This window comes from Strigops habroptila, chromosome 5 (assembly GCF_004027225.2).
Source record: "Strigops habroptila isolate Jane chromosome 5, bStrHab1.2.pri, whole genome shotgun sequence".
In the NCBI taxonomy this organism is placed as follows: Eukaryota; Metazoa; Chordata; class Aves; order Psittaciformes; family Psittacidae; genus Strigops; species Strigops habroptila.
In genome coordinates, this window is record NC_044281.2 from 40,068,714 (window position 1) to 40,092,709 (window position 23,996).

The following is a 23,996-nucleotide window of genomic DNA, read 5'->3' on the forward strand; positions in this document are numbered from 1 at the left end:
TTGTACCTAGAAAAGCAGCTGGGTTCAACAGGTTAGTTGTCTTTAGAGTCACATCATCTTGCTCAGTTAATACCGCCTGGTATTTCATCATCCGACTTGGGGATAACCAATACCCCCCTTTTTGTTCTAAAACAGTCATTACCATGTGTGGCACATATACATCAATATGTTTTCCTAAGGTCAATTTTCTTGCTTCTTGTATTAATGTCACTGTTGCTGCTACAGCTCGTAGGCACGATGGCCATCCAGCACTTACCGGATCCAGCTGTTTGGAGAAGTATCCCACTGGTCGCTTCCAGCTTCCCAGTCTCTGCGTCAGGACTCCCAATGCCAATCTCTGTCTCTCATGCACAAACAGCTGGAAGTCCTTGGTTAAATCCGGTGATCCCAGGGCAGGTGCTTTTATTAACGCTTCTTTTAGCTCCTTAGAAGCTTCCTTTTGGGACCCTTCCCAAATGAAGGTCTGAGATTTCTGTGCCTTATATAAAGGTTTAGCTATCAGTCCATAGTCCGATATCCATAACCTGCACCAACCCGCCATTCCAAGGAATGTTCTCAGTTCATACAAATTTCGGGGTTCTGGAATTGCACAAATCGCCTTTATGCGATCAATTCCCAACCTCCGTTGTCCCTGGGAGATTTCACAGCCCAAATACATTACAGTAGTGCAGGCAGTCTGGGCTTTCTCCTTCGAAACCTTATACCCATTTAGTTCCAATTGATTCAGGATCTCTATTGTTACTCGTACACACAGTGATTCTTGTTCAGTCGCAATGAATATATCATCTACATATTGCAATAAGAGATATTGTGTTCTTGGTACTTGAATTTTCCCTTGAGTTACCCAGAGTTCCAATTCTTTCGCCAGCTGATTTCCAAAAAGCGTCGGGCTATTCTTGAATCCTTGTGGGAGTCTCGTCCAGGTTAACCGAGTCTTACGTCCATTGTGCGGATTTTCCCATTCAAAGGCAAAGAGTTTCCTACTACCTTTGTCAAGGGGGATGCAGAAGAAAGCATCTTTTAAATCAATTACTGTGAACCATTTATATTTCTCCTTTACAGATGTCAACAATGTATATGGATTAGCCACTACCGGATAGATATCCTTTGTTATTTCATTTATTGTCCTTAGGTCCTGTACTAACCTGTATTCACCATTCGGTTTCTTTACTGGAAAAATTGGTGTATTATATTCTGATTCACATTCTTCTAAAATTCCAAATTTTAAAAATTTCTCAATTGTTTTTACTATCCCATATCGTGCCTCCAATTTTATGGGATATTGTTTTATCCGTACCTGTCTTGCCCCTTCTTTCAATTCCACTACTACCGGCTGAGCCATCTTTGATTTTCCCGGAATTTCTGTCTCCCAAACTGTGGGGATTACTGCTTCCTCTACTTCTCTAGGTATTTGGGCCTTTGGACTGTCCTTTAACACTAGTATCTGTCCTGACTGTGATTCCAGTACCTGCATAATCAATTCCCCATTTTCAAAAATAATTTTAGCGTTCAATTTTGATAACAAATCTCGTCCCATTAGGGAAACAGGACAGTCCGGCATGTATAGAAACTCATGTATCAACTCCTTTCCTCCAAACCGTAATTCCAGGGGTCGCATGAATGGCCGCACCTCCTCTCTCCCTGTGGCCCCTATTACAGTGGTAGTCTTATCCCCTATTTTCCATACAGGTCATTTAACACAGAATAAGTTGCACCAGTATCGATTAAAAATTGTACCTCCTCTTCCCCCAGCCTTACTTTCACTAGTGGTTCACCCTTTTCTGATTCTAGTCAGCTCTGACTCCCATATTCCCCTAGAACCATGGCTTTTGCTACCTCGGATTCCCCGAAGGAGTATCCAGATTGCGGGTTCTGTCTCAGTCTCAGAGGACATTCATTTTTCCAATGCCCCTCCTGTTTACAATTGGCACATTGATTAATGCCTAATCTGCCTGATCCTGACCTTGGATTATTAAATGTTCCAAATCCTCTTCCTCGCCCACGCATTATTCCTCTACCTCTTCCCCTATTACCTGGGGCACCTTGTCCTCTGCCTTGTATTATAGCCAATAAATTTCGCTGCTGCCTCTGAGCACCGTCTTTTTCTCGGTTATTATACACTTTCCAAGCTGTTTCCAGCAGCTTAGCTAAATCACGTAACTCAGCACCCTCTAATTTCTGCAATTTCTTCCTGATATCATCCTGAGATTGCCCTGAGAAAATTAGAGCCAGCTGAGCCTTAGCCTGTTCCGTTTCTACATCCAGATCCGTATATTTCCTGGCCACTTCTTTAAGTTGCTCCAAAAACACGGACGGAGGTTCTGTCCTTTCCTGTCTGACATTATAACTTTGACCAATTTATTGTTCTTGGCATAAGCCCCAGTGGATTGTTTCCAAAGCACCAAATCTCCCGGAGAAAAAGGAACTTTAACATACACCGGTCCCTCTGTTCCTACTCCCTGATGGAGCGGCGCCAATAATACACTGGACGTTTGAATTCTTGCCTCTTTACCCTGCATATCTTGCTGTCGGGTCCGATGTGAAACCGGGGTGAAAGGACATTCCCGTTCTTTTCTACATTCACATCTTTTATCTACCTCTAGACTCTCGTCATCACTGTCATCCCTTACTTTCCTGCTTCTTAAGGCAGGTGAGATTGACGGAGTTGGTGGGGCTATTAACAAATCAGAATCATCATCATCTTTTTGATGTTGCAAAGCATTATTCGCAGCCATGCATCCCAGACATTTTTCTCACCCACACAGCCTTTGCATTGTTCACTCGATTTTGCACTAACAACCATTATTCCACACGCCTTTTTCCATTCATCATTGTTTCTTAACGTAAAGAACAATTCCACATATGGGATCTCGTCCCACTTCCCTTCCTGTCTGTGAAATAACATTAATTGCATAATTGTATCATAATCTAAAGTTCCATTCTCTGGCCAACGGACTTGATCCTCTAATGCATATTGTGTCCACCACACATTACAGTAATCAATCAATTTCCCTTTTTGCATCTCTTGTCCAAACCGTCCCTCCTTCCAATGAGTCAAAATACACCCTAACGGCGACGACTTTGGTATTGATGACATTCCAAACTTATTTCAATACAGGCTAATACAGACAAATTCAATTTCAAAATATGAAAGTATACCAAATACTTTACCAGACCATGAAAGTATACCAAATACTTTACCTCAGAACATGAAAGTATACCAAATACTTTACCAGACCATGAAAGTATACCAAATACTTTACCTCAGAACATGAAAGTATACCAAATACTTTACCAGACCATGAAAGTATACCAAATACTTTACCTCAGAACATGAAAGTATACCAAATACTTTACCAGACCACTGTTTGCCTGAACCTGCAGGTTTTATACCAAATAGTTTACCAGACCAGACCACTGTTGCCGAACCTGCAGGGCTTTCGCCACTGTCTGACGGACGGCGCCTAGGCTTCCCCTTGGAGCTCCGTAGCCCAACCACGCACAGCTTTCGCCGTGTCTAACAGGCAGGCTCTTACCAGACCAGAAAATGGTACCAATTCCAAATAATAAAGCACCGTCTCTTACCAATGCCGTTGGTCCGTCGAGAGCACCGGAGGTCGGTCGCGGTCGATGGCTCCCCGAGAATCACTCGGTGCCGGCTGGAGCTGGATCGATGCCCGAGCCGCCTCAACAATGCTCGCGAGGTCCCATCTGGGTCGCCAAAACTGTTAGCGGAGAGAATGAACACATAACCACTCTAAGGAGGTTATATGTGGTGCTTTATTTCGAGGCCCCGGGAACCAGGGGTACGCACCCAAATCTGGTTCCAAAGACCGTCACAACTCGCCCGCATTTTATCCTGTAAAGTATTACATATGCATCGCCTCTCCCAACATGCTGATACATATTCATGACTCATCCCCGCTTCGTATTATAATGAGTATAAAAATCATTTCCATATGTTCTGCGCTTGCGTAGTGCCTCCTGGTGGTCGTGGGCAGGGGTCTCAGGATGAAGTAAGTAGTCTTCCTCAGATGAAGTAAGACGTCTTCCTCGCTATGTCCTTTTTACCTTTTAGGGTCCTGGATAAATCCCAACGATGGTGTTTGCGCCAGTATTATTCTCTCTCTCCTTGACTGGTTCTTAGTATACAACTCTGTTTCTTAACACAATCAAAAGTTCTACTTGATAATCTTTAAAGTACTGTTCCTTCCAAACCACTACCTTATAGGGATATCGCTTGAATAGTCTCATAAATCTATGTCCATATCCTAGGTACTAGGTCTCCCTGACCTAAAACACAAATCAACCAAATCAGTAAGGCTGGCTGCTATATATGTATGTATTAATTAAAACTTGATTAAACTTCTGTTAATCAAACGTTATGATTTCTAACACATACAGTGCTGAATTTTTTTTTTTTTTTTTTTTCCCCTGAAGCATAAGCACTCTAGTTCAAAAATAAGTCATTAGGTTGTCACGTGGCCTTTGTTGCACAAAGGCAAAGGAGGTGCTATGGGTATTTGAGTATCTAAATGGTTTTTCCTCTTGAAGGTGCATGTGCCAGGAAACAAGGCAAAAGATGCTGCTAGATGAGATTGTAACGTGTAAAAAGTTGGCCTTAAAGATGCTCTGAGCTGCCTGACTTGTGTTTATGATACTTAGGATAAAGTAGAGTAGCTACTATGCTTTTCTAAAACAGCTGCAGGGCTAAAGTATTTCTGTGTGCAAAGGGAATGTGCACACCTCCTGGTGTTTCAACGACAAGTATTTTCAGACCCTGGAGGCGTGCAAAGAACAAAATTACAAATTCCTTAGTAAACTGTTCCTTCTGGGGAAAAAGCAAGGGAGTGGCTCTGCAAGGCCATCTGAATAGGCTTTGCCACCTTAGCTTAGTGAAGACACAAATTACTTCTTTGTGAGGAGGTTTGTTCTGAGACACTATTATGTTCCTGTTCCTCCACTGCTCATTGCAGCAGTTACCTTTTGAATTCCTGCACTGATGCTGACTAACTGCTTGTATAAAAGACCATCGGACAGATCAAGGAAATTATGCAGGCTAGAAACATTACAAGGATGAAAAATCATAAAGGCAGAAATGAGAAGAAGAAAAATCTAGATGCAAATATTGTGCGGAGCATTTTAACTTAGCTAATACCTGAAGTAGATCTGGAACAAGTCCCTTCTAGAATAACATTGTGAAGTTGGAAATTAGTAGAGGAAGTCAGGCCTTAATCTTGCCTTTGCTAAAAATTAATATTCTCTCAGAAAACGTGAGAGTTCTGAGAGAGAGTTTTTCCCCTTCTCCACGCATCTGTCTGTACATGTCTGATCAGCACATGATTACTTTCAGAATACGCGAGTTTATAATGCGGTCAGAGACAGAGGGTAGAATTCTGTCTGTTTTAGAAGAGGGGTTGTTTTTCAACGAATCTTACATCGCAAGATGATCTGAGTTTATAAACTGACATAAAAAACCTAAGAGTCATCTTAAGATTTCTGTGAACTGTGATAATGCCAGTAATGCTGATTTTTAGGCTGCTGGAGTATTTGAGAGGTTGGTTACCTTGTTATTTTGCCTGGGCTGCAGGCACCAAGTCTTTCAGTGTTACAGGAGTGTGAGAAATGGGATTTGGCTTGTGGAGTTATGAGTAGCCACCATTCTGTGGTGCCACAAGTACCCATGGGGTTTCCTTAGGCCAGGAAGGTGGGTGTGTACTGCCCGATCACTGTTTGCTTCAATTTTGTAAATAAATATCTTCTCAAATGGAAAATAAATAGACTGTTTTTCCCCCCTTCTTCTTAACTGCTAATACAGTGATTCTGATGATAAATTTAGCTTGCTCTTTGTATGTGGGACAAATTCATCTTGTACCCCTATCTCATAATTTGATTAAGAATCATTTGAGATTCTCTGCGGTGAGATGACAATCAGCTCTGAAAGTTCCCAGAGAAAATGGCATAGGTCAGATGTGATTGGTCTGTAGAAAAGACTTTCTCTAATCAGAGAAAGTAAGTTAGAAAAAGAGCACTGAACTCAGTTAATCTGTGCAATCTCATAATCATTTACACATAAGTGATGACTTGCACTTAACTCTCTACTCAGACTTATTTTCAGAGATGATCAAGAAAGTATTTCTTTTATGAAGCATGTCATCTTTCTACAAAAATGCAAGTTTCTGGTATAGCAGTGTAAGTGCTCTCACACAGTTGCCATTTGCTTTAATTACCCTGAGAGTAATTAGGGATTATGATTTTTTTTTTTTTTTTTTTTTGCTGAGTGCAGTTGCATGAGTATGTACAAATAACCCCAGTTTGTGTTTACTTTTTGTCCCATTTTGTGGTAAATTTTGTTGATTTTACTCCTTAAAAAAAAAAGGAAAAAGTCCAGATTTTTTTCTCCTGGATGCTTAGAGCAAGGCATTTCTCTCTTTTCACTGTTGCGTTTGAGTGAGCAAAACAGTAGAAACTAACTTGCGTGCTACTGAGTTGCACTGGTTTAATCTGGGAGCCTGGTGGCTAATCTACCTTTTGCCTTCCGGGTGTATGCATTAGCTGCAGCTTTGCATGGCTTGTGTATTTTTCACAAAGCTGCTGGGTATCATGGTAGCCACAATGAGCTTGTTGCCTTTATAGGAATGATGTCCCTCCATTTTCTGAGGATACAGCGTGTAGCATGAAATACCTGCTCCTTGACTTCTTGGGCTAGGGCAGTACCATCGGGGTGCTAAAAACAATTGCTTTGGGAAGCTTTTATTTCAGTTGCCTACTCTGAGTACGTGTGAGATTAAGGCCTTAGTTGAGGAGAGTATTTTCTCAGTTAAGTTTAAATGTCTGTATATTCTGTCTCTTTCAGCTTGAGAATTACTTTTCTGATTTTTCCTTCTGCTTTTATAGGTATTTTATTGTGTTCCCGAAGAAAGACAATAGATGACTGAGATATCTGTCGTCTAAAACAGTTAAACGTGTGGTAAATAATTATCACAAGATAGACTGATGAATATTAAACCTATTAAAGTACTCAATTCCATCTTCTTTATATTATTATTATAATTTTCCTGTCCTGATTTCCATTTTCCTATTAGTATTTTCTTCCTGTGATTCAGGTATTTAAACTTGTTACGCATTGATGGTTGGAGTATGCAGCAATAATGCAAAAATATTTCACATAAGTAATTTAAATCCACTTTATTTTTGTGTGTGTTCTCTTTACAGAATAACTTGTGAACTAGCCTTAAGAAGTATATGCTGTTCTTACTCTGCTTTAAATTTATGAAACAAAAATAGCGTATTTTAATTTATCTGTGTATCTTAATTTCTGCCTAATTTCCTGTATAGTTATGACCCATGTTCAAGGGCTCTCTTATAAGAACAATAAAATAACTACATGATTGAAAATGGAAAATAAGCTATGCAGTGCATTAGTGCATTACTTGTTTGTTCACCTTGTGCGAGCTGAAAAAATTCTGCCTAAGACGACCGGTGCAAGTTAACTTGGAGATCCTGCCCCAGATCTTTGGTTATGAAGAGCACTCAGTTTCCCACTTCACAGTATAGACAATCATCGTGCTGGAGGTCAGAAATGAAAGCAAGAAGATAAAAGATAGTAAAACTGCAGGCAGTAAAGCTTCTACCCGTTTGTCTTGCTTGCAGTTAGACTTATTCTTGAGCAGTAACAGTACTTTAAAATTGTACACAGGGAAATTTTTATTTAGAGCCATTAAATAAATGCCTCCTCTGGGACTGTTTTGCCATTACCTCAAATGCAGCTTCTCAGTGCTGGGTCACTTTGTCTCTTTTAAACAGTTTCTTTTCATTCCCTGCGCTTTTGCACATGTGACTGAAGCCATCCTTGCGTATGGACACATACTAAATTATGTATTAGAGACATGTTTGGGTATTTGCAGCCTGGCATATGCTCATACAGCTCTTTAACATATGCTGATACAGCTGCATACAGCTCTTAAACATGCATCTTGCTATAAAACCACAGAACAATTTAGAGGAAGTCTTTGTAATAGTCATCTGCAAACCAAACTTAATGCTTTATGTATGTGGTTATTTGCAGTGCTTTGCTTTCAGTCCATCACCATATTAATTTCCATCCACAAAGTAAACATTATTAGCAGAAACAGAAACCAAAACTGGGTTATGTTTGCATTTCTCAATAAATATACCTGTATACAAGTAAAAATAATGGACAAAGACCTAATGTCTGAAGAAGATATTGAAGAATTGTTTTGACCTGCTCTTAAGCATTATGTTTTGTTGGCTCAAGTTCAGAAATATTTTTGTTGCAATCCTGATTGCTTCTCACACATAGGAACTCATTACTGCTTTTCCTAGTACACCTGGTAGCTGAGTTGTACTGCTGAGCCATAGAAGGATGAGGAGAGTTGCCATCTAAGTTCTGGCAGCCCAGCTTTTTTCAGTGGTGTGCTACTCTGGAGAGCAACTATACTGTTTCCTCAACACTGTTATACAACATAAATGCATACTGAATGTGGCTCTGGATCCTTGTGCTCACGTGGCTGCAACACTCATTTCAATGACAACTGTTGAGAGGTGAACTGCCATGACTCATGGTTTCTGCAGAATTCACTTTAGGTCAGTACAAGTCATACCACCATTGCTGAACATTTAATTTCTTGAAAAATGCAGGGCTACTGGGAAGTTTGGTAATCTCTTTATCTGTTCAGGGCAAGCTCACTTAAACAGTTGCTGTGGAAAGGTTGCAGGTCAAATGTTGAAGTCCAGTTTTTTCCAAGTATAAAGTGAGTTGGAACAGAGCCTATATAGTGACCAAGAGTGTGGCATTGTAAGCTGTAGGGCATCATTGTAAGCCCTCTTTTCCTTCCAAGAAAGCCACTTCTTGCTGCAGCAGAATATACACCTGTTTCACACAACTTTCAATATATTAAATCATAGAATCATAGAATCAACTAGGTTGTAAAAGAGCTTTAAGATCAAGTCCAGCCGTTACCACAGGACTGCCAAGTCCACCACTAAACCATGTCACTGAGGTCCTCATCTGCTCGGTTTTTGAACACTTCCAGGGACAGTGATTCCACTACTTCCCTGGGCAGCCTTTTCCAGTGCCTGATTACCCTCTCTGTGAAGAAACTTTTCATAATATCCAATCTAAACCTCACCTGGTGCAGCCTGAGACCATTTGTTCTTGTCCTATCACTTTTTACTTGGGAGCCACCTCCTCATTCCCTCCTCCTTTCAGGTAGTTGCAGAGAGCAATAAGGTCCCCCCTGAGCCTTCTCTTCTCCAGACTAAACAACCCCAGTTCCCTCAGCTGTTCCTCATAAGACTTGTGTTCTAGGCCCTTCACCAGCTTTGTGGCCCTTCTCTGGATCTGCCCAGCAACTCAATCTCTCTCTCGTAATGAGGAGCCCAGAACTGACCACAGTGTTTCTTAGGAAAGTAAAATAAGTCTTGGTTTGTATTTCTTTCCATATATTTTAGACCATGTTTCTCAAATCTTGTTAACTATGAAGCTCTAACATTCTGGGACAGCTGGAGATGGAATTTATAGAATCATATATTATGGCAGCTGTTAAACTTTAATTCTATTTAATTCTGGGTTTCAGTCCTGTTTTTGCCCCCAAAACATTACTCAAGTCACTTATCTGTTCAAGCATTTGTTATTTGTAGTTTTAATTAACCTTATTAATCTATATACTTGTGTAGTCAATTAATTTCATTTTTCATGTCATCACAGTAAAAACTGGCCTTGTTCCAAATGCTGTCATTAAATTAGGACCCTGTATTTTGCGTAAAGCCTTTATTTATCTTTTTATGAGTGTTACTTTTGAAATTCAGGAGAGAAGGTTATTACCACACTTTTCTTAACTATGTCACTTAGTTTGATAGTTACTTTTTGCGAGGTTAATGAATGCATCTGGTTGTGTATAGAAACGATAGAAAGAGCGATTAAAGAAACTGAGTTTGAGAGGGGTTTAAGCTCTAAACACTATGAGGGTGCAGAAAATCTGAGTTTTGGCATGTTGAGATGGACCACTGCAAGTTAATATATTTTTATATATATATTGATATATCAAGATATCACATGGGTGGAATGCAAAGCATGTTCCAAAAGTGTAGTCTTCATAGAATGACTTTTGCAGAATTTTGGAATACAGAATGAGGTGGATATGTTCTCAAAAAAACCCCACATGGACATTATTTTGGTTTCTAAACTTCTAAGAGGAGATGATCTGTTGTTTTTTTAGTTTTTTGTTTGTTTGTTTTTTTGAGGTATTTCAAGTGTTTATCCTATGTTCAGTATAGAGTATGTCTCAAAATACTATAGGAGGATGAATTAAGGTTTGTTCATTCTAGTGCAACAGTGATCAGTTTGCACTGTTGGACGGAAGCATCTCTGACAAAGAAATTCAAATAAAATCAGTTTAGATAAAGTTAAATACTTCTCGGTTGGAAATCTGCTTTGGATCAATGTGCTGTGTGTGAAAGAAGCAGAACACTGGTTACTTCAGGAAAACGATAACTGACATGTTTTTCAGTTGATGAAAACTGTACAACCTATGCCATGCTAAAAATGGTTCATCGTTCATAAAGTAGCCTAGTCCCTAACAGCAGTAATAGCTTGCACTCTTAACAAAGAAGGTAAACCCTACTTTTTAAAATATACCTAACTCGCTGATCCTTTAGAATTTCAGCTAATTTATTCTGTTTAAGCTATTGTGGGTTTAGTTCTTGGTTTTGACTTCTTACATGACATTTCATATTTCACTGAGCCTATGTGCATAAATAATTGAGATTATCCTGTGAAAAGCAGCTAGATTCCTGAGTTTTTCATGTATTCCCCTTAGTGTTTAATGTTGTATGTAAATGTGATTAACTCGAATATTACTGTCTTGGGTTTTATTCTTCATCTCCTTATTCTAATTGCAAGGTTTGGTTTCTGCTCTTCCAGTTTTTTAGCTATCCTTGGGCAAAGGTGGTTTGAAAGTTGTAGGTTTTGCTCTGAAAGTATGTGACCTGCTGAAGGTTTAGTGTGATGCTATATTGATTAATAGATTACATTATATGCTAATATAGCAGAGACTTCAATGAGTTCTTCTACCTGTTTGCAATGCTGTCGACTTTGAGAGTGTCACAGGGATGAGAAAAAGGTGTTTAGCCTGCTGTGTTGGCTGGCCCTGGCTGAGACAATGTCTGTTGATCCCGCCTTTGGCTTTGCAGTTGTCGCTAACGTTTTCTGTCATTGCGTGTTACCCTTAAATCCTGAACTTGAAATGCTATGTGCAATACTGCCCACTGGCATGAGTGTTTGTGTCAAGAAAGCCAAAGCAGACAGGCCAGCAGAGACCTTTCAAGAAGCTACAAGTCTATTATTTTTTTCATACTCTAGGAGCCCTGCAGGGAATCATTCTGAGGTTGGGATTTCTTATTGGTTTTATATCTCAGGGGGGCTCTGCTGCTGTACCTGCTGGTGCCCTTTGCCATTTCCCACCTCAAACTCCTTAGCTGCAGCTGAGAGCAGCAGGAGCCCATTGTGCCATTGTTCACTGTCATTTCCACTCGTCTGCTCTTGGCACCAGGCAGCTGGGTGCACAGGCAGTGCTGCCACTGCCTGCTGCAGCTGTGGCTTCCTAGATGTTCAAGTACTGCTCATACCACTTTTATTATCCTATGTGCTGTTTGAGGTAATTCACCTTAGAAAATCCAGAGGTACTGGCATAGGTTGGTGGTACTTTGGTGGCTGAACCCTAAATGTAACAAAATTCTGTGCTCTTTCTTTGTTTTCTGAACATGGTGATACTTAAGATGCAATTTTAATTGTAGTAATACAGGTCAAGTGATAGGCACCGTGAGCAGTTTGTTGTGTGATTATACATTGTATATAGAATAACCTGTGTTATTCTATATATGTGTAAGTGAAGATGAGACGTGAAAGTGCTTAGCTAGGACATGGGGCTGTCACCCAGCATGGCTGAGGCATGAATGTATATTTTTGATTGTTACAGCAGAGGTCTGATTTGAAATCTCAGATTTCTAGTTACTTGCTTTATGGCGTGGCAGTCAGAGCCATTGCTACTTGACACTTGTCTAAAAGCAGACAAATGTGATCACTGAGCCATATTTTCTGTCTGTGTGTGTAAGTATTTGTTTTATCATAGCACCTTACAGAACTGGGATAAACCCATTGTCTTTCCCAGGGCAGAATAAGAACCTACTCATTTCATTATGTTTATCATTATAATATGGGTCTAAAATATTAGGCCTTAGATTTTTCTCATGCTCAGAATCAAAATTATATGCTTATATAAAAGAAACACTACGAGCAAGAGTAGTCACAGTCCTGGTAGAGAGATTGCGTAGAGATTCCACAAGCACAGCCTTTCGGGTAGGTGGTGTTATGTTCCCATGTGAAAAGAACCTTGCACGTTTGTGATGTGCATGGTTGTATTTCCTAGGTGTGTATCCATATGGGAAAGCTGCTATTTCCCTTCCACTTGGCTTGCTTTATGGTATGTGCACAGATGAGTAATACAGGCATTGTTCTCCAGTCATACACACTGAGGGCTTGTACTGTAAGACCTGGATGTTAGAATTTCTGGCAGAAACAAGACTGACAGTTTGAAGAGTGTAGAGAGGGGTGAGAACTTTCAATATTTAAATACAATCCTCTTGTTACACTTTCAACACAATAATTATCTTCTTCCCTCCCCCCACTTCCACCATTATAGGAAGTGTTATAAATTTCAATCAACAGAGAATAAGTTTGGTCTTAGTTTTCATAATTCATCTCTTAAAATAATTTGCTTGCAATTTTAGGTAAGCAGTTTTTCTCTATGTCATGATGTTTTTACACCTATTATCCTTCATTTAAATTGTATCCTGGTTGTACAGTAGTTAGAAATTACTGCATATGTTACAGGTGTTCAAGTTTCCCCTCTATTTCCTCTACCCCTACTGAGTTGCCTTACAAAAACCTATTAAACTACAACACTGAACCATGCATGCTGACATTCTGGTTTTGAATTACAGCTCACCGCTGTAGATGCAGACGAGGGACCCAATGGACAGATAGTATATGAAATTTTGGCTGGGGATCAGGGAGACTTCATCATCAATGACCGAACAGGCCTTATCACCATTGCTCCAGAAGTTGTATTGTCAGTGGGGCGATCCTATGCTCTCACTGTCAAAGCATCTGATAGTGCTCCTCCTGCACAGAGAAGGTAATTTGTCTTATAACAAAACTAATGTTTTAATCAGTGCTTAGCAGTGCGTAACAAGTGTGACACACACTTATGTCTATAAATCTGTGCTAGAATATAATTCGATATGTTCTGTTTGGTGTAAGGATCACATTTTGGAAAAATGTCATATTAGAAGTCTTTCACTTTTCATTCCTTATTTATATTTTCCTTACGGTACACAGTTTTCATTATTTAATTTACTTGTAATGATCTGGGTTTTTTTAAGTTCACATGTTGTGCTGTCATTGCGCGTGCCCATTTGATTTGAAATGAAAGAAATTGAAATGAAGGGATGTAAAAAAGAAAGCAAGTGAGAAGGGAGATGCTTTTTGTTCAGAATGCAGCTTGCTGTGATGCAGAAAGGGTCCCAAATAGTCTGGTGCTGAGCAGGAGGCCTTCTCTCCAGCTATGGGGTGTGCAAGGTCATCCAGACTTGGCATGCTGTGGACATACTTGACAAGCTGTCCCAGTGGTGAGCAGTGTCCCCACTAAGACTTAAATTCTCACCGGCAGAATTATTTCTGTTCACTACCACCTGATAAGGAAGAGCAGCCTGCATAGTCGGTATGGTTGGAATTGGATGCTCTTGTGTTCAAAAAAGATAAAAGTATTGAGTACCACTTATTTCCTTCTTTTGAGTTTGTTTTCTGCATATGGCAATTGTGCACAAATGTAATTTTATGAGGGTGGGGTGTGAGGGGTGTGTGCAGAAAAATCGCTCTCATGTTCTGGGCCTGGTATTGATAATGTGGCAACCTCATTGTCCAAAGAGGATGACAGTAGTTTCCAGCACTTAAATCTCCAACAATCTTTTCTCTTTTCCTCAAATGGGGAATGTAAAAAGGAAAGATAACACAAAAGTGTCTTTTCTTTCAGGACCTGCTGCTTCTATCATGTCTCCAATAAAGCAGCTCATACTGTTGTGCTCATATTTTATAATTACATTTTCCAATAACTCAAGTATTCAGATTGTTAGATGGGTCACAAAACTAATATCAGATAACACAGTCTTCTGGCTGAATTTTCTTCTCCATCCCCTCTTGCTTGCTTTCTTGATAATCCATCTCTTAGGGTAGCTGATAGTAGGCTGTTAGTAGTGCCGAGGAGAAGATTGTGGACTATTATGTACTTACTTTTGTATAGTACTAGCATAGTTTTAAAGTGGAGGACAAAATTCAATAATGCCACTTCAGAGAGCTTCAGAATCCAGCAGTGTGGCCCCAGCAACAGTAGCCCCTACAATACAGCTTTGATTGCTATCAGCTCCTTTTATGTTTGAGAAATCTTTATATTGACTAAAAATACATACTTCTGATGATGTATGTTGGGAGCATGTGCTTCCTCCTCTGAAAATGTCTTTATTGCAATAATCTTCAAAAGTGGAAAAGCTCTCCTTTCTTGTCATTTCTGCTTGTCTCCCTTTTTATGGAATTACAAGTAATTTGCTTCATAGCTTTCAATGTATGTTCAAAAAACCACTCCATCTATGCAGTACTCCTGTAGTTTGGGTGAGCGGCCCTGGATTCAGCCTGGCCTTGACCTGAGTTGTATTTGGGGCCCAGAGCTGTTCTTTATGTCTGCAGAGGTTAAAAAAAACAGGGGGGGAAGAGGTTGGGAGGACACTGGAACTTCAGCAAGGTACCGTGGAGCAAGAACGTGGACAGCCAGGCTTACTAGCTGGTAAGGAATATTTGGATAAAAAGATTTTGCTGCCTTCTCAGTGTTCTTTCTATAAGGCTGGAAAACCAGAAATGAACTGGTGGTGCTTGAAGCAGGCTCTTGTCATTTTACACAGAGAAAAGTCAGGGAGAGCTTATGTGAGCTACAGCTCTGAGATCTTTAAAACTGTCCTTTTGTATCTCCTTAGTTCCTTCCTTCTGGCTATGAGGTGGTTAGTATCTCGCAGTTGGGGTTATATGAAATTCTTGCTCCTTCTAATGCAAAGTTGTCACATTATGTTAGGTGGTTCACCTTCCTGGAGGCAGTAATCAGTATTTGAGACTTCTAGGAATGGGCTAGGTCTATCCAGCCATTATGCATCTGAGCAGGCAGGAAGGTGTATGCCTTGTAAAATAAGGATTTCGATGTAATTTGAAATATTAAACATTTTTTCCCAAATTTGGATTCTGATGCAGGACTAACTGTAGCCAATGTGTTAACTGGCTGGATTTCAATTTATCCCCTTGCTTATGCATGAAGCAAGACCAAACTACTAAACCTGGCTCAGGAAATGTAGCTCTGTAGCCTTTGTGTGCACAAATTTAAATTGCAATGCATTCTGCGTAGCTTTTTTGCATGGTATGACACATCAAATTCTTGGCTGCTGACTGTGCACAAGACATTTTTTTTGAGTATTCTTAAAGTTTATATCCATAGCAAGCATCATTAATGTGAGTTATTAAGGTACATTTAAATACACTGAAGTACTTTAAGTATATTTAAGTTTAGTTTTTAGAACTGAAGGTATAGTTAAGCATATAGTGATTATCAGTTTCTGTTCTTGAAATAAATGAGAACAGTTCTAAAATCCATTTCATTTCAGACCTTAACCTTTTCACCATTGACCTCAGATTCCTGTACAATGGAAGCATGTCAGTGATAACAGTCATCTGCCAGGTCAAGTCCAATCTAGAAACTACCCAATTATGAAATTATTATTCCACAGAGTGGAAAAGTATGATTTCTTTTTGACTTGCATATAGAGAGATTGTTTGGCCAAAGATATATTAGTCCACATGTATATAAATATATTTGTTATACATTAAATAATATAATTGTGTGTGGAAATCACACAAAGTTAAAGGAGAGACAGAGATGCAATCTCAGTGGCTTGTTGAACATGTGTTCCTTGCATTACCATTTAGCTGGTGTAGAATAAAAGCCATATTTCCATGCTTATAGGAGATTGTGAGCACTACTTAGTTCCTGAGCTCTGTTCTGTTCTCAGGGTATTAACCTGTCCCTGCAGTGTTAACACACCAACTGCATCTGTAGAAAGCGTCAGCTCTTCTCCTTTCCTTTCCCATGCCAAAGCAGATTTTGCCAGCCACCTAAATGGGCTGTATATAATACGCACAAAATGATTGGGCTAAAATTGTAAAGCACTAATCAAAAATAGATTGGAAACGAGAAAAGTAGCCATTTAATATTATAGTGCTTTTAGTTTTCAGATTACTAGTGCTTTACTTTGTGATCTTATCTTAAAGATTTGGAAAAAAATTGCTTACTCCTGTGGTGAACAGAAACCTTTCTCTTTTTGTTTTAGAGCTTGATAAACAAGAAATCAGCTTGGGTGTTATTAAGATGTAGCAGAATCAGGAAAAAAATGATACAGAACAATATATTTTATTAAATACTTATTAGTGGAAGAAAAATGCACACTAAACTGCAACTATTTGGATGTGTATATCATACACAGACAGCAGCTACCCCAAGAAAATATGCAGCCCCAGTGCTTAAGTGATATTTTGTCTGTTAATTTATTGTCTGTTGTTGAGCATTTGATGATGGTATTTTTTTTTACTCCAAAGATGTAAGTTTGGAGCATCATTAAGATTAGTGGAATATGAAGGAGTATTTTAAAAAAGACAAGAAGACAGGGAACTGGCTGTAGTTCATAAGGAGCTAATTTACATGGAATGATTGGCTTTAGTTGTCAATCTTCCCCTGATTACACTGGTTTTGTTTATATTCACTGAGTCACTAAACTGCAAATTCAGTTTCTTAAATGCCCAAGGATATGATAGGTAGGAAGGCTCAGTGATTCACTGATGCATTTCAGTGCAAGTTATGCATTTGTTTGAAGTTTGATTAAATCAAGTAAGGATCTGGCTATTATATAAGTTCAGAGTGGTAAGATCCTCATCTCTTGTATTTGTAGATGGATGTGAATCCTGTACTTGCTCCATAGACACTTGGCTGTGGCAAGGCAGCATCCACAGCATTGCTTCCATGGGAAGCTCAGGATTGCCCTGAACTAGCTGGTAGACAGGGTGTAGCAGTCGAACATCTAAGGGTCCTCAGAGTCAACTTGTATATATTGTTAATCTATAGGTGGTGGGTTGACCTTGGCCAGCTGCTCTCTCACTTTCCCTCCTCAATAGGGTGGGGAGAAAATAAAGTGAGAAAGTTTGTGAGTTGAGATAAAGACAGGGAGGTCACTTTACCAATTACCATCACAGGCAAAACAAACTTGAATTCAGGAAAATTAATTTAACTTTTTGCCAATCAAAATGGGTTTAGATGGTGAGAAATAAAAACTAAAGCAGCAACTTCCACAAACTCCCCTTTTTTTGCTGGGCTTAGCTTCACTCCTTCATTCTCAACTGCTCTACCTCTGAGCAGCACAGTCAGTGGCGGTTACAGTCAGCTCATATAGCCCCTCTGCTGCTCCTTCCTCCCCACATCTTTCCCTGGCCCACTGAGATCTCCCCATGGGCTGCAGGGGATTCTCTTCTCTGGTGCCTGGAGCACCTCCTCCTCTCCTCCTTGGTGCTTACAGGGCTGTTTCTCACACTTATTTTTTTTCCTCCCATTTGGTGTGTTTTCCCTTTCTTAAATCCATTTCCCCACGGTCACTACTGTTGGGGCTGAGAGGCTGGGCTGTGCCTGGCCATGGCCTGTTGGAATGGCTGGAACCAGCCATGCCCACCCTAGGGAGCCCCAGCTTCTCCTCACAGAGACCCCTCCGTACTCCATGTAGTACAATTGATGAGTGCGTCTGTCTCCTGTTCAAAGCAGGCAGCAGCAAAGCAGCATTTGGTATATGCCCAAGCTGTCCAAAATGTGTGGCTGAGCTGTTAAAGATGGAGTGTCCCAGGCTGAGTTTAATCTCTGCATGTGTGGATGTGCCCCTAGGGAAGGAGCTCCTTCTGCAGCAGTTACATACGGGTGGGATTTGTCTTTCTGGACAGGGGTGTTGGTGGTTCATTGTCTTAGAGTATGGTCATCACACTGCGTGACACAGCCCTTAAAATGTAGCTATCTGTCATGGTGTTGTAGTAGTGATGGCCTGCGCAGCTCTAATCAGTGGCATGGAGTTATAAAACCCACTGGCAAAGGGCACTGGGAAGCATCTGTAACACTGTGGTGACCGTGCTTGGTCAGAATCCTGTACAGCTAATTAAAAATATCGATCAGTGATGTGTTGTTTTGGTAATAATGATTTCTATCAGTTAACACAGAAGGTATCTGGTAATTTCTGGGAGGAGCCTCTAAAAATGCTCTGACTTCGCTAGCCCTGCAAGAAGTGCCTCATTGTGTGTCCATGTTTTTCTTTTCTCTCTTCCCCTCCTCTACACCCTTCCCCTACCCACACCTCCACCCCCTCAAAAAAAAAAAGGGGGGGACAAAATTTGGGACAAATTGCTTTGCTCTTGAAGCAGTGTCTTTCCTGAAGCCCTACAGCCTGAGATTTACCAGTTTTGTCAAAGGGCTTATGAAGAAGCAATCTGTGCCTGTGTTACGCTTGCTCTCCTCAGGATTTTGTTTTGGGGCAGGGGTACTGTTTAACTCACAGGAGAGAAGGCAGATGGGATAACTGAGCAAAGATGCAGGAGAAAGGTCCCTTTAAGCCAATTGTAAATGTCTTTCAACTTCAGGAAGACTTTTGTCTCTCTTTCTCCATTTGGAGCAATTGAATAGCAAGTGTGTCAACAGCATGGTCTTCACGGGGTCTGTAGCGAGTGTCAGTGTTCCCAGAAGAGACTTCAACTTGCAAACTGGAATGCTGTTTGCAGTATATTTGGGTTAGGGGTTCAGTGCAGTTGAAGGGTTTGCCAGGTTTTCTTATAGTTTCCTGTACTGCCATGGCTCACTAGATTGAAGTGGGTTTGGTTTTATTTGTGTGAACTTCAGTATTGATGTAGCCTATTAAAGAGTTGTGTCTTCTCCCAGCATTATCCTTTCCATCAATATTTTCTGTTCCTTCTCTTCCAAAGAAAAGTAGCAAACCAAACAATAGCGGGGGTGCCCCAGGGGTGGCTATTGTACATGGCAGGCACAGTTACCATGTCAGAATTTGTCATGCTCTTCTAGAGGACACGTTATCACCAAAGGGATTATGACGCTTCTTTGTATGTGGAGTGTGCACTGAAATCTTACTGCTTTGTTTTTTTTCAAAGAACACTAGGGCTACTTTTAAAGTAATTATTTAGCTTTTCTTCTGTTAATGTGGCAGCCTGCTTTGTTTTTGATGCAGAACGAAAAATACATTCTGAAGCTTTTAAAGGAGCAAAGAGAGGTTCTTAGAGCTAGAGAAGACACAATGGATAAAACACATAAATACATTGTTGTTTGCCTTGTGTTTGTTGATTTATTGATTTTGACTGACTCTGACTTTTTTTATTTTTTTTTTTTTTTATTCTTACATTTCAGGAGCTCTATTACTACTGTTTACATTGAGGTCCTTCCACCTAACAACCAGAGCCCTCCCCGCTTTCCCCAGCTGATGTACAGCCTTGAAGTCAGTGAGGCCATGAGAATTGGAGCCATTTTGTTAAACCTGCAGGTAGAGATGTTTCCCTGTAAGCCTTTACCACATTCCTTCTGTTTGTGCCAATGCCATGCAGAAGCCAGTCCTTGCATACATGGGGAAAGGACAGTTTCTAAGTATTGAAAACTATTTAGCTGTAATAAATAGCCTCTTTTACATGGACCATATAGGAAAAGTGCTTACTTGGATGTTTGTGTTAGTTCTTTTTTGTGTTAAATGAGCCTGAAAGGTACTGTAGGCTACATATGGGACTGAAGTATATGAGAAAAAAATCCATGAATGGTTCAGAACTTGAAAGGCCTGTGATTTCATATGCTAAAATCTCGATATGTAAGTTTGCCAGCAAACCAGAGGAGCTTAGGATCTCCCACACCTAATTCACAGGGAATTTCAACAAGATTTTTGGCATTCAGCCTTCTTTAGCCTGTTGTTTTTGAAAAGCATCTGAAGATATTTATTCCCCTTGGTGTACGTAACAACTGCTGTTAGCAAGGGTAACAAAGCAAAAGTCCCTGTACAACTGACCACACAATATAGCTCTGCGAGTGGAAACAGTGAAAGCACGTTAATCCAGTATTGCTTTTTAAATAATTCTGCATCGACCTAGTTTGCAGGCTCACTTGCTTCTCTGTGTGCTGTTGCATGGTTAACTTATCAGCTTTCTGCTAGCTTATTTACTGTTTCCTAAGCTTTTGCTGCATTGCATTCTGTCCACATGCCTGGAAAGCCAGCTGTGCAAAATAGGTAGATAAATTACAACTCTTTAGATGTTTGGGGAGGGGGATCAGGAACTTAATTATCGTGAAATAATTATGGCCTTAAGTCTAAAACAAACTCAGTACAGCATGCTCTCCTCAGCATGGTTCCTGTAAACATAGAATTATTCAGGCTTCATACAAAGCCATTCAAAGGAAGAAGACTGGAGATACCTGAGCTAAACAGAAACCATACAGAGCAAAATCTTATCTGCCTTAAGTCAGTCTAGCTCTATTGAAACCTATTGAACTCAGTGGAATTTAGGTCAGTTTAGGACAGCTGAAGCATGTGGTTCTGTGTTTTGCATATTCAGTAAATGCACAGGAAAAAAAAATAATTGAAACCAAAGTGTGTGAAATAAAGGAACTCTAATTGAGTCATTGATGCAGGTGAATGGGTAAGTTTCTATTAAAATTGTTTGCTGATGAAAGATTATTATGGATGGTTAAACTGATACAGTCACCTGTGCTGAGGAAGGATGGCTCATTTAGCTCAGTGCTGAAAATTAACTTCTGTCATGTCTTTAATGCCTGCAATGAGTTCAGAATTGGAGCCATGCTTTTCAGAAGCCTTTTTCTCACTGGTGGGAAGACGCTTTGTTTTAGAAACCCCAGAGTAAGGCGAGCCAGGAGCATGCTGAGAAACAGAGACACTTGTATTTACTTGACAGGTGCTGGAATCTATAACTGAAAGTCTGAGTGATCTTTGGAGGCAGAAAAACTATTAGCAGGTTTTAGTATTTAAGGATTTTATGCAATTTAAATGTTGTTAGAAAGTGAACCCCATTGTTGAAATAATCTGTCTGCTTTAAGGTTTCGCTAAACACCAAACATTTTACCTAGATTTTGTTTTCTTTTTCAAATGATCCTTGGTAAGTTATGCTGACTAAATCAGGGAAAGACAGCGCATGCGAGGGAGGGCAGGGGAGATGCAAAATGTTCATGCCAGCTACTCTCCTCGTAGCCAGGTCACTAGTGAGCGTTTTGGAGATACAGCAGTGGGTGTTCTCTTACTATATGCCCCAGATCCCCAGAAATTACAAGTTACTGTGTTTGGGAAAGAGTGAGATGCATCAGTTAGTTTTAAGAGCTTTGGAAATGCATAGAAAATGTTATCTTTTACTTATTGTTACTGCAGCATAGATTTATCTTGTATTACCAATATGCTATGAATGATTGAATTCAGCTAGACAATTTCTGTTTATGAAAAATACTTAATTGTTAAATCACAAACATGCATGGCTTCATCTCGGGGGACTAGCAAAGACTGTATCTCTTGCAGGGCTGGTGGTCCTGGACCTGAAATATGGATGCATTGTCTTTATTGTGCAAGTTCATCTGCCTCATTCTGCATTAATACACCCATCTGTATTCAAGAACTTTGATTGTGTGGAGTATATTTCTGTCTTCACCTTTTTTTTATTCCCTGTGTAATAGGGGACATTTTAAAAATTCAGAAACTTCAGTATTTTAAGCTTATGAACTCTTGTGCTGTCTTTTCCAGGCAAACAGAAAGTTACAAATTAGTCATATTGGGGTTTTAAATGGAATTTTAGCAATATCTTAAGGTATTGCCTGTGTTCCATAGGTACTACGGAATATTACCAGACCTCAAATATTCAACAAGTGTTTTCATGTGTAAATTTTCACACTGACTTTTTCTTTCATGAGTAGTCTTATCCATGCATTAAGTTTTGAAATTAAGGTATTGAGGTTTTGATTGATACATAGGGTTAAGAGGTTATGCTTTTATGATCCTTCATAATATTTTGTTAGTGTTGCATACAGCATAAGAATTACAAAAACTGGGAAGGAGTGAGCAAGTTATTTTAAATATTCCTGAGTTAGCAAATCTGAGTATCTTCAAAACACCAGTGTCAATAACAATGCAAATGCAGCTGTTTTAAATTTGCCTATTCGACCTTAAAATACATGTTCTAAAAATAAAATTTACATTCTTCTTTTCCATTAAAATCTTTCATACAGATGATGGAAGGTTATATTTTTTCTTATACCATTATTTATTTTGTAATGTACCCAGTTGATTGTGACTGGTGTTTTAATTAACAACATTTGAGATAAAGTAATGCAATATTAAATGATCTCCACAGTATTAATTTGTAAATAACCCTCAGAGTTTATTGCATGCCTGGGAGGAGTTTATGCTTCATGTTCTGCCAGCCGTTATTAATTAAAATATGTAAATAGTGTAGTTTTTCTGGGAGTCTGCAAAACAAATGGGATCGTTATCATGGTCCAGTTATGTGCTAAACAAGGAGGCAACATGAAATCAGTGTACAATTTATGAAGTCACTATACAATTGACCAGGAAAACAGTAGGTATAGATGGCTCTTTCCTCATGCACAATCTTCAGTGTTTTTCTTATGTACGTAATAAATTTCTGCTATCTGAGATGAAGCCATGCATGTTCATGATTTAACAATTAAGTATTTTTCATAAACAGATTTTATTTTTGTTTTTTTTTAAACAGTGATAAACTTTCCCCTGTGATTTTTTAAGTGTGTTGATTGAAAGGTACATTTTCTTTGGACATAAAGAGAAAAAGGAAATTAACTAGAACCAGTCTTTTATCTTCTATCTTTCTAAAAGTCTCCTGACTTGTTATGAATGAATGTAGACCATAAACAAACCTTTGAGATACCATTAAACATTAAGTGAGGACAGGATGCCTTTCAGGTAAAGTAAAATTAATACAAAGGACCACTAAAGATAGAAGCAACAATGTGATTCTGATGAACTAAAATCTATGGTAGCCCACAGAGATGCCAACTAGTCCGATTTTCTGCATCCAGTATTTGTATAATTTTGTATTCTTGGCTAACACTTTTCCAGGGTTTTTTTTATTGAATCAGCTCCTAACCATTAATATCATCAGCATAAGACTATCTGAATTCTGCTTATACCCTCTAACGTGCTGGCACCTCCTGTTATTTGGTGCCATCCATGGATTTAATAAACAAATTTCCTATTCTGTCACTAGTGTTGTTAATGAAAATATTGATCAGTATTGGAAGAAATACACACGACTTTTTAGAATTTGGTCAATACTAAATGTTACCCACTGCTGTCTGACCTTAATTTTTATGATCAGTTTTATTCTTGATTAATCCCATCATCTATTTGGAGGCCATGTTGTCTGAACTCGTTTATGAAAATGTTACATAAGGAAGTGTGAAAAGCCTTGCTATGGCTAAGATGCCTTAAAACATCCACATCTTTTTCCCTATTTACAAGACCTGTTGTCTTGTAAAATGAGATTAGATTGCTTCAACACACTTTGTTCTTGAGAAATTTAGCTTTGTGTTATCCATCTCCATATTGTCATTGCGGGTACTTACACATAATTTGATTATTTGTGGTTTCCTGGGAATTGAGCTCTACCTGTCTGGTGTGTGATTTTCTGGCTCATTCTCTGTGAAAGATGTACCTGGTGTTTGCCCTTCAGCATGTTCGTCCTCTGTGAGTTTTCAAAGACAACTGTTAATGGC

The 23,996-nt window shown here is 39.4% G+C and overlaps 1 protein-coding gene across 14 annotated transcripts in view; it reads left to right on the forward strand.

Moving 5' to 3' along the window:
• PCDH15 (protocadherin related 15) overlaps positions 1 to 23,996 on the forward strand; it is an 805,351-nt gene that overhangs the window by 602,030 nt on the left and 179,325 nt on the right. For all 14 annotated transcript variants that reach the window (XM_030486584.1, XM_030486585.2, XM_032919940.1 and 11 more), the window contains 2 exons: positions 13,024 to 13,217; positions 19,614 to 19,746. In XM_030486584.1, coding sequence (XP_030342444.1) covers positions 13,024 to 13,217; positions 19,614 to 19,746 — 327 coding nt within the window. The remainder of the gene's footprint in view (positions 1 to 13,023; positions 13,218 to 19,613; positions 19,747 to 23,996) is intronic.